This window comes from Mustela lutreola, chromosome 5 (assembly GCF_030435805.1).
Source record: "Mustela lutreola isolate mMusLut2 chromosome 5, mMusLut2.pri, whole genome shotgun sequence".
Taxonomy (NCBI): domain Eukaryota; kingdom Metazoa; phylum Chordata; class Mammalia; order Carnivora; family Mustelidae; genus Mustela; species Mustela lutreola.
The window spans coordinates 27,342,004-27,359,758 of NC_081294.1; the positions used below are offsets into that span (position 1 = coordinate 27,342,004).

The window sequence follows — 17,755 nt, forward strand, 5'->3', positions numbered from 1 at the left end:
CAAGTCAGGTTAAATACACTGAAAGGCGGTGTTAACAGTGTATTTATCTGTTAAAGCAAGAGGAGTCAAGAGACTTAAAGATGCCACACTGCTAGATCTGAAGATGGAAAATGAGGCCACAAAGCAAGAACGCACGTGGTCTCGAAGCCAGAAAAGGCAAGAAAACAACCCCCTTCCCACCCCGAAAGCCTCTAGAAAGAATCAGCCTTGCCCACATCTTGTCTCTGGCCCAGGGACAGCCATCACAGACTTCCGACCTCCAGAACTAGGACATAGTAAACTTGTGTTGTTTTAAGCCACAGAAGTTTGTGGTCATTGGTTATGACAGCAACTCCTGTTTCCTAACAGATAGACACACTAAGGGGCCAGATTCTCTGCTACTGGAGCGTTCCTGAAGATGGTTGCAAGTTTCTTAAGTGTTAGTGAACATTGATAATAAGCCAGACACTGTGCTGAATGCTAAAATCTCAAGGGTAAATCATAACCACTACCGCCCACAAGGAGTTCACAACTGATCAGACACGGCCCACTACCCAGTAGGTATTCAGTCTTCATGGGTGGGTGGGTGGATATTTAGATGAAGGGATTGCCTATAGAGCCCTGCACACTTTGCTGTTTTGCTGACCCATTCTTCTGTCTCCTCATTCTTAATTGCCCCTTTTGCTTTTCCTTGAACCCACCAAACTTGCTCCTGTCTCACAGCCTTTGTACTTGCTGTTATCTTAGAATGCTCTTAAACCTGACATTTGTATTGGTTGCTCCTTTTATTTACTCAATACCAACTTGTCAGAGAAGACTTCCTTAACTACACTGTAGAAGCTAGCATACCCTATACTTTCTAGATCCTTTATCTGGCTTTGTTTTTCTCCATATAATTTGTTACTTCCAAATAAGGTGGTTTACCCCGCTGAGAAAGTCCTAAAAGGGAGTCCTAAAACCCAGCCCACCCTCTGTTCCCATAGCTTTACTGCTTAGCAGGGGGCCTGGGTCTGGCTAGAGGAAGAGGGTCACCTTTTTTTTTTCTAATTCACACAAAGTTGTTGCCTATTTCCCAAGCTCTGTGCCTTTTTCTAACTTGGAGAGACATCAGACTATTTACTAGTAGTCCTGTCTTTCTTCACCTAGAATAGAAGCTCCAGAAGAGCAAAATGTTTGTCTGTTCACTATTGCTTCCCTAACACTTAGAACAGTACTGGGCAAGTAGCAGGTCTTCTTCAACGTGCATTTTTCCAGGATGGAAGGACAGATGCATGGGGAGTGTGGGAAACTCACAGAGAAGGTGCCTGGGGTGGCTCAGTCATTAAGCATCTGCTTCCAGCTCAGGTCATGATCCCCAGGTCCTGGGATCAAGCCCCCCCCCCCCCCATTGCATCGGGCTTCCTGCCCAGCAGGAAGCCTGCTTCTTCCTTTCCCGCTCCCCTTGCTTGTATTCCCTCTCTCACTGTCTCTGTCAAGTAAATAAAATATTAAAAAAAGAAAAACTTTTTTTTTTAAAGTTTATAATTGTGACCATCAAGATGAGATTGTGCAGGTGGTAGTATGGGAACTCAGAAGTAAGGTATCTAACCTTGTCTTAAGAGGACAGAAAATGTGTTTTAAGAAATTATATAGTCCAAAGTAAAGTTTATTTGGTTTCCTTGTCCTTAAGTTTCACAGTTCTTGGAGTTAAAATAATTTGGAGTTAATCACAGTTTATTTGGGGATGGAAGAATCTAGAAGTACCCTGTACGCATGCTTCCCCTATGCGATTCTGCAACAGCAGTGCTTGCCTTCTTCTACCTCAGGATCAAGTGAGGAATTGTGAGGGAACACACTATAAAGGCAATGTCCACCCAGATTACCAGCATCCCATTCCAGAGTTACTGAACAAACCTAGAGCACATTTACCTGTAACTAAGGTTTGTATCTGGGGACAGGGTGAAGACGGCAAGGCAAGGAAAAAAAACAGCACACAGGTTTGGAACTCTAAGAGTTTAACTTTTTTTTTTTTTTAATCTGACTTCTAATTTTACAGGTGAATTGCTTCTGGTCAAAGCTAATTATTATTATTTTTTAAAGATTTTATTTATTTATTTGAGAGAGGGAGTGAGCACGAGAGGGAGGAGGGTCAGAGGGAGACGATGACTTCCCACTGAGCAGGGAGCCTGAAGTGGGGCTCGAACCCTGGACTCTGTCAAGGGCAAACGCCAACTGAGCTACCCAGGTTCCCCAAGGTCAAAGCTAATTAAATGGAGGTGAAACCAGACTCATTTTTAGAATGGGAATTCAGGGCTTGTCCTGTTACCTCACTTCGCAGTGATGGGTAGAAGCTGGTGTTCAGGAACCAAAAGTTACGTTTCATATACTTAGAAAAAAACCTCCTAGCCAATTCCTAAAATGAGAACATTAAAACTTTTCAGTGTGATGAAGACCAACTTAACAAGGTTAAGGGGGAATCAGTGTTAGGGAAAAGGAAACCAGCTCTTCCTTTTTATCCCCATATGTGTTAAATACCGTTCATACTCACAAAAATCTGCGGTTTGCCGCACAGAATCCTGGGGACTGGGAGGGGTTGGGGAAAACAAGTGGTAACAAACACTCTCATTGTCTGGGCAAGAAAACTGAGACTCCAGAGCTGTGATTTGGCCCAGGCCACATGGAGTCAAAACCAGAGCCCTGCAATCTTGAAGTGGAGCTCATGGCTCTCACCTTTGTTCCACGCTGGGAGTTCTCTTAGGAAACAAAATAAAGAGGGCGGGATCTTTCTAAAATTTTGGTGCAGGATCTTGAGGGTACAGATTTAAACTATAAGTTACAATGCCCTTCAGGTTTCACTTGAGAGATATTTAAACAAACTCATTTAAATAGCTCTTCCAACCTAACTGCAGAAAATCTATCTTGGCAGTCTTGGATCAAGAGCAATTAAACTTCAACCTGGAACTGAAAAGAACAAACAACAAATGTAAACACCACCTTTCAAGTTCTTAGCAAATATTTTCCTTCTCTCTCTACCGAGCCTACTTTTTTTTTTTTTTTCCTTTTAACAAGGGCATACCATCTTCAATTTGACTTGTCAAAGGGCCCTCGTTCACTGTAGGGTTTGTGATAACACCCTTGGGCTGGTACTGTTGGTTTGGTACTGCTGCAGAGCTGGTACTGTTGGTTTGGGTACTGGCCCCAACGGCCCTGCACCCGTCAGATTTGAATTATCATCATGGTGTATTTCAGGCTGCTGAAGAGGAATGGTCTAAGAATACATGCTGCAAAAATTAGGGCTATCTGTTGTTTGCCCAATGTGCCCCACCCCCCGAGAATATTGCTGGAACTGCTAATCAGCAGCTGAATTAGGGGCCCACTGCTCAAACCATTCATTTCCTGCACTCCACTTTCCTGATCAAGCATCGTTCAGATCTTACCAGGAGAGGCAACATAGACGGTGCTGACACCATCAACAGTTACCTCGGGGCCTTTCCTCTCCAGTCTGGAGAGCCAGAGCACCTGGGGGGACTTCGGGGATGCAGAGTGCGCGAAGGGGCGCCGAAAGGGGCGCCCATTTAGTCCCGTACGCAGCAGCTTTACGTAAGCGGGGTCGTGGAGCCCAGCGCCCTCTTCTATCTTGAGACGGGATTTCGCTCCTCTTCTTGCATCTTCGTGCCTGAAAGCTAAAGTCCCTTTCAGAAAAACAGCAGCGGACGACGCAACCGCAGCAAAAGGAAGCTTGGGGACGAGCTCCACGGTGCGCGCCTCCCGCTCGCGGAGACCGTAAAGCCTAGGGTGCGGCGGAAGTGCCCGGGAGCGGCCCGGAATTTTCCGGTCCGGAAGTGCCCCGCGTCGCCATGGCTACTGGCGCCGACGCTCCCGACTCTGCCGGCGGCGTTCCGTTCCCATGGCAACCCCATTGTCTCCCGAGCCGGAACCTGGGCTGCCGGCGCGCCAGGCCTACCGCGCAGAGAGCCTCGCTTCCGCCACGCACCTGTGCGGCGGCGCCCTGAACGAAGGACGCTGAAGCCAGGACGCGGACGCCGCGCGAGGAAGCCGAGCTCTCGGCTGAGGGGGACGGAAGGCTAGTTCCGGGGCGTGGCTTCTCTGCCCTCGGCCACGGGGGCGGCCCACCGGATGCGTCGCTGCTCCCCGCGGGTGCGTTTCCAGTTGGACCCTCTGTGGCGAAGGCACCACCCTCAAGACAGAAGCCTCGGGATGCTCGCCTGGGGCTCAGCATGTGGCGTCTGGGTTTACGAAGTTGCGGGGAAAGGAAGAAGGAAGCGATGTGCATTTGAGAGAGGGGCCAGAGTTTGTTGTTATAATTTATTCAGGGCCATATGGCATGTTATAGAACAGAATTTAGGAGATTGAGAACGCAAAACTACTAGCCCTGGCCATAGGTTTTTTTGTTTTGTTTTGTTTTGTTTTAAAGATTTTATTTATTTGACAGAGAGATCACAAGTAGGCGGAGAGAGAAGGAAGCAGGCTCCCCGCTGAGCAGAGAGCCTGATGCGGGGGGCTGGATCCCAGGACCCTGAGATTATGACCTTAGCCAAAGGCAGAGGCTTAGCCCACTGAGCCACCCAGGCATCCCTGGCCATAATTTTTAAAGTAGAGATTAGAAAGAGAAATTAATCTTCTGGTGTTTGGATTGTGGATGTTCTGGAGCCTGTGTAAGAGCTACTGAGCGCTCAGGTGGAAATGATTCTGCAGGGTGAGATGAAGAGCGACTTGGTGGGTGTTGATGGTCAGTACATAACTATGCATTTGGTTTAAATTTGATTTAAGTGATAGGGAGAGCTGTGAGAACTGAATTTCGCAAATAATTATAAATAAGATTTTTGTCCTGAGGTTTCAGTCATTTCCCCCATCAGCTATGGACAATACCCAAATAGACGCATGTATGTTCCTTAACTAGGACTTCTTATTAATAGTGGGATGGCCCTAGGGACAGGGAGAATTTACTGATATCGTTCATTTGATGCTTCGAACTGGTTGCTTTCCTTGGTTCTATCTGGCAGAAACAATATCCGACTTGAGTAGGAGAACGTATCCCCCCCCCCCCAAAGATCTCATTTATTCATCTGGCAGACAGGTCACAAGTAGGCAGAGAGGCAGGCAAAGAGAGGAGGAAGCAGGCTCCCCGCTGAGCAGAGAGCCTGATGCCAGGCTCCATCCCAGGACCCCGAGATCATGACCTGAGCCAAAGGCAGAGGTTTTAACCCACTGAGCCACCCAGATGCCCCAGGAGAACATAGTCTTGATGAATCGGGATTTGTAAATATAGTGGCTTTCAGGGGGTAAAAAACAACAACAACAACAACAACAGCAAAAAGTCAAGGATTTTGGAGGTACAGGAATAGGAATTAGGAGAAAGAAATTTAATTCAGACTTTTAATATGACAAATGCCTTTAATTTCTGCCTTCTAGGTATCTCTGTACATGAGTGGAAAGTCTGTTTATTTATTTCAGATGGGTTATATATTTGGGCAGTTTCAATTTAATGTTAATAGCCTCCTACAGAGAGAAAATAGACTTCTAAGTCTTTTTTTCCCTAAAGCCACTCTGACTTGTGGTTCTTGGCAGTAAGAAGATGAAAGCCAGCCCCATCCGCATTCCAACTGTCAGCAATGACACCGACTGGGACTTCTGCTTCCACCTGTAAGTACCACAGAAGCTTGACATCACCCACAGTTACTGGCCTGGAATACTAGGACCTCCCACTTAAGGCAAACCTGGGCTACGGAGCTTTGCATGCATATTACATTGAAGAGGAATTTGAGCTTCTGTGGTGTGGTTTAATTAACAATTCTGCTATGTGATCCATTTGTACTCATGCAAGCCATGCAAGAAGGAACATAATTGTTTTTCCCAGCCGAAGGGAATTTTTATTTTTTATAGATAGGTTAATTATAACAAGAATGATGAAGTCATGGAGAATTAACTACAATAAAGATAATGAGGAAATTAAAATTGTTTCATGAAATAGGCGATAATAAACTGAAACTTTCACATAATAGCTATTACTTACTTACTGAGCAAATACTATGTGCCCAGCACTGTTCAAAGTACTGACGTATTAAGTTATCTAATTGCCCCAATTTCTCTGTACCGGTAGTACTATTATACTATTATAATTTTGTAAATAAGGAGTATGAATCAGAAAAAGGTTAAGTAATTGACCCCAAATCCCACAGCTAGTGATTCAAACTGCATACCCGGATTGCAGAGTCAATTCTTTAACCATTTTTCTATACCCGGGTTTTTTCTATACCAACCTTGGCACTGTTGACATTTTCGGTTGGCTAACTCTTTGTTGTAGAAAGCTGATGTATGTATTGTCGGATGCTTAGCAGCATTTCTGGTCTCTACCCAGTAGATGCCAGTAGCACTGTCCCAGTAATGACAAACTAAGATGTCTCCAGACATTGCCAAATGCCCCCTGGGGGCAATATCACCCTTGGTTGAGAATGATTGATCTATACCAGTGTTATCAAATAGAAATATAATGCAAGTCACAAATGCGAGCCACATATGTAATTTAAGTTTTCCAGGAGCCATAGTAAAAAATAAAAAAGAAATAGGTAGATTGAATTTTAATACTATATTTATCTTGAAATATCTGTAATATTTTATAAAACAAGTAGTGAAATATTTATTTTTTTCTTCTTCTAAGTCTTTGAAATTCAGTATGTATTTTATACTTATAGCATATCTCATTTCAGATTAGCCGCATTTCATGTGCGTAATAGCCACGTGTGACTAGTGGTTACGTTTTAGTAATTTTGTACCACCTCATAAAATATCCTGAGGTTAAGAAGTGGTGTTCATGTAGGGTATCTTATAAGTAATCGGATAATTCATACTTGATATTACTAGTCTGAATTCATATTTATGATGGCATTATAAGAATAAGTTATAAACCTGGCAAGACAGACCTTCATTCAACCTGCCTATTCTTTTTATTCTATTATTTTATCTTTCACGTGAGCTGACTGGTCAGTATTCTCCAGTTACCTTTCTTATCTTTCATGACAAGAGGTTCAAAGCTAGTTTAGGGCTTTGCATTCTCAAGTCAGTAGTCAAGACCTCAATGTTTCTCCTTCTTTCGAGGTTGCTGCTGTTGAAGCTCCTGCCTTTGGAGTCAGCTTAATTTATCGAAGCCTGAACTTAAAATATTTAGGGCTTATAATTTTTAAGATCCATGATTGGCAGTCCTTGGTGATCCCAGGAGATTGAACTTCTGTTTCAGGTCTATGAAATATGAAGCCTAGGCAAAATCTTCTATTGAGGGACTCAAGTTTGTGTTAGTTTTCTTGACTCAGGATCTGTTGCCACAGATTCCCTCTATCTTCAGTATTTTTCAAGTGTTCTAAAGACTGTGTTTTCTTTTTTCATTCATCTGTGCATTTAATGAGCCATTATTTATTTTTATGGTAAGGCAGATATCAGGGTTTCAGGAACAAATGAGATTTAGTCCCAGCCCTAGTAGAGATTATTTTCCAGAGTCAAGGATGACTCAGAAACAAAACGAATGAATTTTGAACATGTGACTATAACGTGATTTGCACTGTAGTAGAAGTTTGGAGGACATTTCTGCAAGTCCTTTGCAGGGTGTCTCTACTTTGCTACTCTAGTACGGGACTCCAGCAGAGGTGACATCTGAGTTGGGAGCATGGAATTCGCCAGGTGGAAAGGAGGCAAGCTTAGCACCCACCTTCTGATTGCCTTGCATCCGCCATGTTCTCTGGCTTTTCCACTGAGTTTGCATGTCTTCTGAAAGCACACTTCTGTTTGTGGGCAGGTTTCTGGGCCTGGAGAAGTGTTGCTTCCCTTCCATGTGACCCAGTTTGCTCATGTGCCTCTGGGTAGGTTATTTAGAACAGGAACTCTGAATGGATATTAACATGTCATTTTTCAAACCTAGCGTAAAAGATTACACTTGACATTTGTTTTTCTGCTTCTTTTTTTTTTTCTTTTTACAGTAAACATCTATTACTTATCTAATCAGTGGAAAAGGGAAATAAATATTATTCTTAAAACTATGTAGTGGTTGAACTTTTAAAAGTCGTATAACTTTTAAAATTGTGTATACAAAGGTGATTCATTTGGAAGACTTGTTTATAATTAATTAAACATTCTGTTGCCACTCTTTAAGATTTCAGAATTCTATTTTTTCGGGATCACTTTGATTTTTCTGGTGATGTTAAGACATGGTTATGCCTTTTTTTCTGTAAGATTACCTCCTTTGACTTTTATCTTTGCCAGTTCCAATTACCCGTTCATAGTCATGTTCAGCATCAAAGTCAGAGATCTACATTGTGTATGTGAGACAGGAGAGGGGGCAGGAAGGAGAGAGGGGAGGGGGATGAGGGGGTGGGAGGGAAGGAGAGAGGTAGGAGGGAGGGAAACAAGTGTGTGTGGGGGTAGATTTTCAGCCACTCAGCTCTTTTTCAATACATTTATTTCTAATACAGATGGGAAGGCCATTTTGCTTTGGAATCTATTCTTGACCTGTGGGGTTCCCTCTCCTCTCCTTGTTGGGACCATATCCTCTTTAGTTAGCCACTACTTATAAGAAACATGAAAGATGACAGTGAAGTCTAGCCTCAAACTATTAATTCCCTTCCCATTATTTCATTATATTGATTTTCTTTCCTGGATTGGATCAGAATTTTAGAATGTAAAAGATCTTTGAGATCTTCCAATTCAACACCTTTGTTTTGTAGAAGAAGAAACCCAGTCATGGAGCTAATAAAATAAAAGTGCTAATATTAAAATAGTACCTACTAAATAGCTAAGTGATTTATGAGTATCATCTGATTTAATCCAGTCACCTTCTCTGATTGACCTTATTTTACAAAGAAACAAATAATAACTTGCTTAGGGTCATGTGGTTAGTAAGTAGCAGAGCTGGGACTCTGAGGGAAGTGGGTGGTTTAACAAATGTTTCATCTGAATCACACATTGCTGTCCTGATTCTGAGCTTCAAAGGGGAACGTGAACTTATCTCCAGACTTTATTCCTTCAAGTTTCTGTTAGAGCACATATCCCTACCCCCCTGCTTTGAGATACTCAGAGGTCAAATCTGAATCCACATCTCTCTGGTATCTACAGGTCCCAGCAAGCCAAGATCCCAGCATACCAGCAAAGAGACGAATTGTGTTCCTCTAGCGGGTCTGGAGAGAGTGAAGAAGACACTACAGCCGAGGCGAACGCTGTAGGCTGCATGTCTCTTCCTAAAGAGAAATTAGCCCAATCCCAGAAGAAAATAGCTCAGCTGATTAAGAAAAAGATGGTAAAACAAAAACCCCACGAGGTTTTAGTTTCCTTTTAAAAATATGTCCACGAAGACAGAAGCTCTGCCTTCAGTGAACATTGAAGGACTCAAAGTAAGGGAAGTTATTGTATTTCTTTGTAAGTGGAAGGGAACAAGGCAGAGCATAGTGGGGGAGCCCCCCTGCCCTTGGGTTCCACACCTGGCTCACTCTGCTTTCTTCCATGGAGGGTTTGTGCTCCTGGCTTTAAACTGAAAATGTATATTTTGTTTTTTGTGTTGATGTTTGATTACCTTTCATTTTTTAAAAGAGATTTTATTTGTTTTTCGGACAGAGAGAGAGACAGTGAGAAAGAGAACACAAGCAGGAGGAGTGGGTGAGGGGGAAGCAGGCTTCCCGCTGACCGGGGAGCCTGACATGGGGTTTGATCCCAGGACCAGGGAATCATGACCTGAGCCAAAGGCAGACGCCCTATGTACCTGAGCCACCCAGGCACCCCTTGATTACCTTTAATTAAAAAAACTTTAAAAAAAAATTTCTCCTGAGAGGCTTCAGAATGAGATTTTTGGGGTAACAGGAAGGCCAGGATAGTGAGGCAGGAGACTGAAAACAAGGGCAGCCAAGCTGAGGCCCAGGCTTGGATGCCAGGGGTTCAGTGGACTCCTAAGCAAACTAAACCACCGGAAAGGGGATGTAGCAGCAGAGGTCCAGGGGTGCATTTCTTAGAGTGAGGCAGAGACTTGGTAACTTGGACCTCAGAGCAAGTGCTCTTAACTCTGTACAGAAGAACAAGATCAGAATGTTCAAAATCCAGGAGCCTGAGACAGGATGACAGTGGCCATCATTTTTAGAACACAGGCACCAACACGCTCCCGGAGCGTGATTCATCCACTGAGGAATTCATACACTGACTTCCTGGCCAGGGGAAAATGAGCTTAAAGTCAGGTGTGGAGAAAAGGTGTGTAGATGGCTTTGGGAAAGTCCAGGAGACACCTCACAGGCAGATGATAGAAGCTGATACCCCTCTTGGGTAGATCTACCCTGTTGGGTAGATCTATAAATGTACTTTTGTAAATCGTCCAGAGGCCTTGAGAAGACAGTTGTCTTGGCCTGTACCCATTCATATTTCACAGAGCCAGGCTAGAACGTTTGCTTTTAGAAACAGAGAAGTACCATCTGCCATAGAGGACAACTGAGCGTTTTTAAGGCTTGACAAGTCCTCGGCCAGTTTGAATAATGACTAGATGGAGGTGGAACCTACAGATGGAAAAGGATTCAGGAGACTGATGTCAGTGCAGGGACAGGTGGACTGTAAAAAAAAAAAAATTATGAGGTAATTATTAGACTTATGAGAGTAGATACTGAACATGACAGAATTATTGTTAGTATTTGGTGAGAGTGGTTTTCCAGTTATAAGGCTAAGTCCATGTCTTTGGGAGACACTTATGGGATATGAAATGATTTGATATCTGATTTGTCTTCAAAATAATAGAGAGGGTGGGTAGATGAGGAGGGTAGATAGGAAACAAAATTGACCATGAGTGGATACCTCATGAAACTAAGGGAGCCCTTCTTCATGCTATTTTTGTATATTCCTAAAGTTTTTCACAATAAAAGGTTAAAAGAAGTCCCCGTGGCTATGAGGTTGAGTAGACTGGGGGAGGGGCAAGAGTGGGAGCAGTTGGGAACGGCCGTTTTGGTCAGCCCTGTGGAAGGTAGGGCGCTCTGAACCATGTACTCGTGGCAGAAGCGAGGAGCAGAGCTTAGTGTGAGGGCCTGGGAATAAGGGACAGCCACCAGGCCTTGCTGGATGGGTCAAGGGATGGGAAGGGGAGAGAAGAGAAAATGACAAAAGGTCAATTCAGTCCTATATTCCCGTGAGAAGAGCCTGGGCTAGAGCTTTCTTTCCTTTCCAAAAAGCATAATGATGTCTTTGCTCTCTGCAGAATACCCAAGCAAACAAGGAGCTGATACGCTGTGTCATCCTTTCTCGGATTATTTTTGGGGAAGAACACTGGAAATGTGCACAGGCCGTGGCCAGCCTGGCTTATGGCTACCTGACACTGAGAGGTACGTGGTTCCCCCCGCTGGGTGTGGTGGACCAGGCCTCGAGAGCCAGACTGCCCAACCTACAAGCATGGTGGGGTGGGGATGGCAGGGGCGGGAGACGTAGGGGAGAGCCCTTCCTGCCCCCAACTCACGCCTCAGCAAAAGGCGGGAAAGTCCGTGGATGAGGCAGGCAGTGTGGCAGGGATCTTAGAAATAAAGGTAATGGTGATAGGTGATTTATTGAGTACTTAGCCTGTTCCAAGCCAGTCTCATTTAGTCCTTATAATATCCCATGGAGGAAGATAATGTTATTGTCCATAGTGTACATGTGTACATGAGGCCACAGAGACACAGTGGGCTAGGGACGATATCAGAAGTTCCAGCCCCAGGTCCACAGGGAAAGGACAGGCAGGTGTGGACACTCAGCATCAAGGTGAGTGCCTGTATCAGGACCTGAGTGCCCCAGTAACAGGACCTGAATTCCGTGGACAGAACTCAAGTTCCTGGAAGGTCTAGCTGAGGAAAAGAGCAAGCCCTCTTCCTAGAGAAATGGTGCTTTCTGGAAGGTACACTGTACGGAAGAACAAGATGGGGATGCATTTGCTAAAACAGACCCAAGTGTAAGATCCACGAGGGCAGGAACATGGCAGTAGAGGCTCCATAAGTACTTGTTCAGACTGATAGAGGCACGAACATGTTTTGGAGCCAAGGACAGGGTCAGCACAGGGCTTTGTGCCCCGTGGCCAGCCATGCCATCCCACACGGACTGCATACCCTCCTACCACAGATCTCTTTGTACACATTCATATCTGCTTTGTTTACATGTTTGTGTCTCTGAAACAGAAGCTCCCTGGGAGCAGGGACTAGGTCTTCCCGATAGCGAACACAGTCTCTGGTGCACAGTATGGATCAGCAGGTGTCACTGCTTGACAGAACTGAGCCACTGGCCTGGGACTTTTTCAAGTATCCCTTGGACCTGGGTCTTCAGGTGGGGCCTAGCTTACCTAACAAGGAAGTAATTTAAGGGCTGAGATGGTTTTGAGGGCTACGGGAAGAGAACCAGTGTACCTAGGCCATCAGGAGCCTAGATAGCCGAAATTGGAGCTTTTGAAAAAGTTAAAATGGAATTCAATTTATTGTTAATTAAATCTGTTAACTTCAGAATGTGTGTTCTTGCTTAGGGCTCCTTGGGACCTTTTGAGCTCATGTTTCTAATGAAATTTTAGATTCATTTGGCTATTGAGCCCATGAGTGGTTGACGTTGGGGACGGTGAAGCAGTGGGCCACAGGGAGGTCACAGCGGGGCTCTTTCAGGCCTTAAGAACACATCTGTTGTATTCTGAGAGAAGGCTGACATGGCTAAGGGGAGGAGAGAGTCCTCCCTTCCTGGCGGAACAGGCAACCACTTATCTGTGAGACTTAAGGGACGTCAGGAAGGCCTTCAGCAAAAGAAAACCTTTGAATGGAGCTACGTTATTCTTCATTTGGAATTTCTCTGTTTCAAACTTGCTGCCTTCATAAGAGTACAAATTTAGCTTTGTGCCATTGGAGCACTTCGAGAGCTCCTATGAGAAGTCTGGTGGCACAGTGCTGGACACTCGTGATGTGTGAGTGAGCACTACCAGTCCCTGCCCTCTGGAGACACGGGATCCTGTAGTAGGCAGGGACAGATGATCGTAGAGGCAGGAACACAATTCTGGGGAAGCAAATGAGGCGGATCAGGGCTTCTGCCACTGTCAGGGAAGGCTGCAGAGAGATGGTAACGTGTCTTGTCTTTGAAACGTGAAGATGAGTTTACCAAGTAGATTTCAAGGGGAATGGTAGAGAACCCTGCGCTGGGCCTCCACATGCATTGATCTGAGGACTGGGAGCTGAGAGGGCCTCTGTGAGACTCCTCACAGAACACTATAGTTTCCCTTTGGACCCATGAGGTTAGGGTTGGACAGAAGGCACCTCAGGACAGACTGGTCTTGCCTGGTAATGGGATTGGAAGGTTAATCTGGGCCCAGGTATCCAGGAATTTTGGGAGTTATTAGAAGGTTTTAAGTGAGGTGGTGACATACTCTGATGTTGTGAAGGAGAAACACAGGAGGACGGGTTGGACTGATAGACTAAAGGTGCCAAGCACTCAGGCCGTTATCCTGCCAGACAAGAGGCGCTGAGGGCATTGGCCATGGTGGTTGGAATGTGGCAGAAATGACACGCAGAACTGGTGACCTGTAGTGGAGAATGGAGTGAGAAGCTGAGGGAAGGGATGAAGTGAATAGGGCATGGCCTGGAAGGGTAGCTGAAGTAGGGAGCTAAGAGGAAGAGCAGCTGACAGGGGAAGGGAGGAGAAGCTGCTGAGTTTGGGCTCAGAAGACAGGCCGGATCATTGCCTGCGGGAGGTGGCCACGAGCGTCACGGTGAGGTACTCGGCAGCCAGCTGGGAAGTGGAGCCCGAGCTCGGGAAAACAGCCAGTTTGGGAGGATCCACATACACAGGGGCAAACTGAGGCTGCAGCAGTAGATGCACTTGATCAGAAAAAGTAGAAAGAGAGGGAAAGAGGGCAGAGGAGGGAAGAGGGAGAATGAGAGCATCGGGCAGCCCGTGGAAGCAGAGCCAACGAAGGAAATCGGAGAATCGGGCGGGGCTGTGTCAGGACAGCTAAGGGGAGAGAAAGGATTTCAAAAAGAAGTGCGGTGTGGTTCCAGCAGTTTCAGAGAGAGGTCAGATGGCGTGAAGGCTGAACGGAGAAGTGGGTTTGGCAGTTGGCAAATCATGGCTACTTGATTTGGCACAGACAAGTATACTCCTTCGGCCCCAGGAGAGCCCGGATTCAGCGAGACCATCTAGGGGATTTTTGCTTAACTTGAGCCTTGCAGTGACGGCAGCTTGAACTGGAGAGGACGGCGCCACCACTGTTTGAGGGGGACATCTGCCTGAGCCTGGGCCGGGCCAGAGGCTGCCTCCCTGTGTTGAGAGAGATGATTATGGTAGGTCTGTGGAAGGAAGTGGCGTGGTAGCTTGGCCCTCATCTTCTGAAATCAGTCCATTCCATGAACAGTCATACCCGGACTCCGAGTTTTACTTTTCCAATTAGATTCCAGGTTGGATCCAGAGAGGCGATCAGGTCATAGCACATCCTCTTCTCCCTGAGCCACAGCTGTTCCTGCCACACAAATGGAGAACCCCATTTGGGTGGTATATTGGAGGCGGAAAAAAGCTTTCCTTTTACAGGAAGATTTGTTTGTTTTTTCTAGATGGGAGAAACAACATCCTCATGAGACAGGACCTACATCATAGAACAGTATTTTTGTACAAAGAGATACCCCTGGATTCTTGTTTCTCTCTTTTTTTTTCACTTTTTTCTTTATTTTTAAGAATTTTATTTACTTATTTGAGAGAGAGCATGAGAGGGGAAAAGGTCAGAGGGAGAAGCAGACTCCCCATGGAGCTGGAAGCCCAATCGGGACTCAATCCTGGGACTCCAGGATCATGACCTGAGCTGAAGGCAGTCGCTTAACCAACTGAGCCACCCAGGAACCCCACAATACCCCTGGATTCTTGTGAAATAAATTTTTTTGAGGAAGTGAAGTAACTTTATTTTTTTAAAGATTTTTATTTATTTATTTGACAGAGAGGTAGAGAGAGATAGAGAGCACAAGCCAGAGGAATGGGCTAAGGAGAGGGAGAAGCAGGCTCTCCATTGAGCAGGGAGCCCGATGTGGGGCTCAATCCCTAGGCTCTGGGACCATGACCTCAGCTGAAGGCAGATGCTTAATAACTGAGCCACCCAGGTGCCCCTAATTCTAGACTTTCTGAAACCTAACATAGAGTTTTTCCAGAGTAGATTATGATCATGACCTTTTCTTGAGAATAACCTCTTTATTAATTTATTTGATTTATTTTTTTTTAGGATTTCTCTGTTGTTTTTATTTTCAGTTTTTATTGTATTAGGTTAGTCACCATACAGTACATCATTAGTTTTTGATGTAGTGTTCCAAGATTCATTGTTTATGTATAACACCTAATCCTCCAAGCAATCCGTGCCCTCCTTAATACCCACCACCAGGCTCACCCATCCCCCCACTCCCCTCCCCTCTAAAACCCTCAGTTTGTTTCTCAGAGTCCATAGTCTCTCGTGGTTTGTCTCCCCCTCCGATTTCCCCCAACTCACTTCTCTCCCATCTCCCATTGTCCTCCGTGTTATTCCTTATGCTTTATAGGTAAGGGAAACCTCGTATTTCAGTTAGAAGACTTATCCAGTCTTTCCCTGTAAGTTTTTTTTTAAAGTCTTTGGTCCATAGAATAAAACAACCCAAGCTTTGAAAAATCACAAACCTCCACAAGGGATGAAGTGCTTGCCGAATTCCACTTAGTTTTTTTGTCATTGATCCTCAACTGCTTTAAAACTTGCAGAACTTAGGAGCCAGCCTTCTGCGTAGACGGATGCATGCATCTGTGCGTGTTGCTGCCTCCTCGTGCGTATGTGTGTTTTGTGGCCACCAGACCTCCTTGCCTCATTTCCTTGTGAGCCTCTGCCAGCCCTGGGGAGTGCGAGTCAAGCCAAAAGGCTGCTTTCTCTCAATAACCACTCTTCCGTGAGTTTTACTGAGGGACTTTGGGAAATAGAGCGTACAGAGGCACAGTCTTTGCCTTCAGAGAAGTCACAGCCTCGGGTGGGAGGTGAGCTACATACAGACAGAAGGCACAATGAGGCAAATGCCATGTGATTGATTTAAATACAGGACGTTCCGGAAGTTGGGTGGAATTATTTCTCGCTGAGGTGGCAAGTGATAGACTCAGGAGGGAAGTGCCATTCAAGAGGGCCTTTAAAGAAGGAGCAGGGTTTGGGTAGACAGAAGGGGTGAGCACCTCTGGTGAAGAACAAGGCCTGGAGGGATGAGAGCACAATGCGTATCTAGAAAGCAGTGGGCGGGCTGTCTGGCCAAGGACAGGACTCTTAAGAGGAACCCGGAAAGGAGGGTAGGTTGGCAGACCATGGTGGGTCTTACATACAAGCTAAGCAGTTTGTGATTTAGTTGTTAGGCAAGGAGGTTGACTGGCGATTTTCCAGCAGACAGATGAATACATCCAAGCGTGCTTTCGGAAAGGTGAATTTGCAACGATAGCTGGAAGGGAAGCTATCTGGTGATCTAGATGTGACAGGGCTGATCACAAATGGAATGGGTGAGAAGCTAAGGATTTAAGCGTCTTGGAAGGACAGATATGTTCATCCTTTATCTTTCTGGGAGTTTTTCTTAAGTACACACTTACAAAATAACCAGGATAAGATCATTCTTTGCAGCATTGTTTATGACCAGTGTCCCCATCACCAGAGGACTAATAACCCACAGCAGACTTTATGCAGCTTTAACAAGGGCATGGGAAAGCACCATATACTAGTATGGGAAAAACTCCGGAATGCATTGTCAGGCAAAAGAGAATATACAATACGTATGGGGTTTAATATGCCTTATTTTATGTAAGAAAGAAGGGGAGAGAATTTATGTTTATATTGACATAAAGAAACACTGAAGGATACATAAGACGGAAGTAAAACCAGTTATCTAGTGGGGCCTTTCAGTGGAAGGGAACAAGAGAGGACATGAGACCCTTCAACATTGACCTTGTCATATAATTTTAAGTTTTGAACCATGGAAATGTATTACCTATTTACAAATAACCTTTTATAGAAAAGACTGTGAAGGAAGAATTGGCAGGACCTGATGTTCGATTTGAGGTTAAGGAGAAGTGAGGCCCAACAATGACCATGAAGGTCATGCCCCCTGCGGGTGCCATAGAGACACTGGTTAGGAAGGTGGGAGGGCACGGGGGAGAGGAATGGCGGGCGCAGGTTTTGGTGACTTTGAATTGCAATAGAGAAATCCACTAGCACGTTTTTACTCCGTGCTTGGAAATTTGGGACTAGAACTTTGGGACTAGGAGGAGTGTCACAAGCATGGAGTAATATTCGAGAGCAGAACTGGGGAGGGGAAATGGAAGATTACAAGCATGGAAGCTAAGGTGGGCATGCTAGGGATTGTTAGAACTTCTGAGAGGGAAAGAGAGGAGAAAAGGAAGAAATGGAAAGTCAGACCCTTGGAACCCTCGGAGTTAAAGAACCCTCGGAAAGAGTTAGCAAAGAAGCAATGCGAGAAGGTTCAGAAAGGAGAACCGAGTTGGTGTAGTGTCGTCGGAGCCAAGAGGAGAAGCCAAGCAGGCCAGGGCATCTGCCTGAGAAGCTGTGACTGAGTGTATTTAGTAGGAGGCCTCTGGGGGCCTCAGCAGAAGAGTTTGTGCGGAGCGGAGGGAGCAGAAGCCAGATCCCAGGCGTGAAGGAGGGGAGCTGAGGCCAGGAGGCCAGACTGCGTGCGCTACTTACTGTGCATTGAAGAGCGAGGGAGAATAGGGTCACTGGCAAATACAGAAAAGTCACGTGAAGATAATTTTAGAAGAGAGAGAGGCTGAGACAGTTTCAGGA

At 45.3% G+C, this 17,755-nt stretch overlaps 1 protein-coding gene across 3 annotated transcripts in view; it reads left to right on the top strand.

Moving 5' to 3' along the window:
* The first annotated feature begins 3,980 nt into the window (after positions 1–3,980).
* Positions 3,981–17,755, top strand: part of TTC23L (tetratricopeptide repeat domain 23 like) — a 55,387-nt gene continuing 41,612 nt past the window's right edge. For 2 of the 3 annotated variants that reach the window (XM_059173766.1, XM_059173764.1), the window contains exons 1-4: positions 3,981–4,116; positions 5,548–5,622; positions 9,079–9,259; positions 11,186–11,309. In XM_059173766.1, the coding sequence (XP_059029749.1) occupies positions 5,555–5,622; positions 9,079–9,259; positions 11,186–11,309 (373 nt within the window). In that variant the 5' untranslated portion in view covers positions 3,981–4,116; positions 5,548–5,554. The other variant, XM_059173765.1, reaches the window with a different exon arrangement.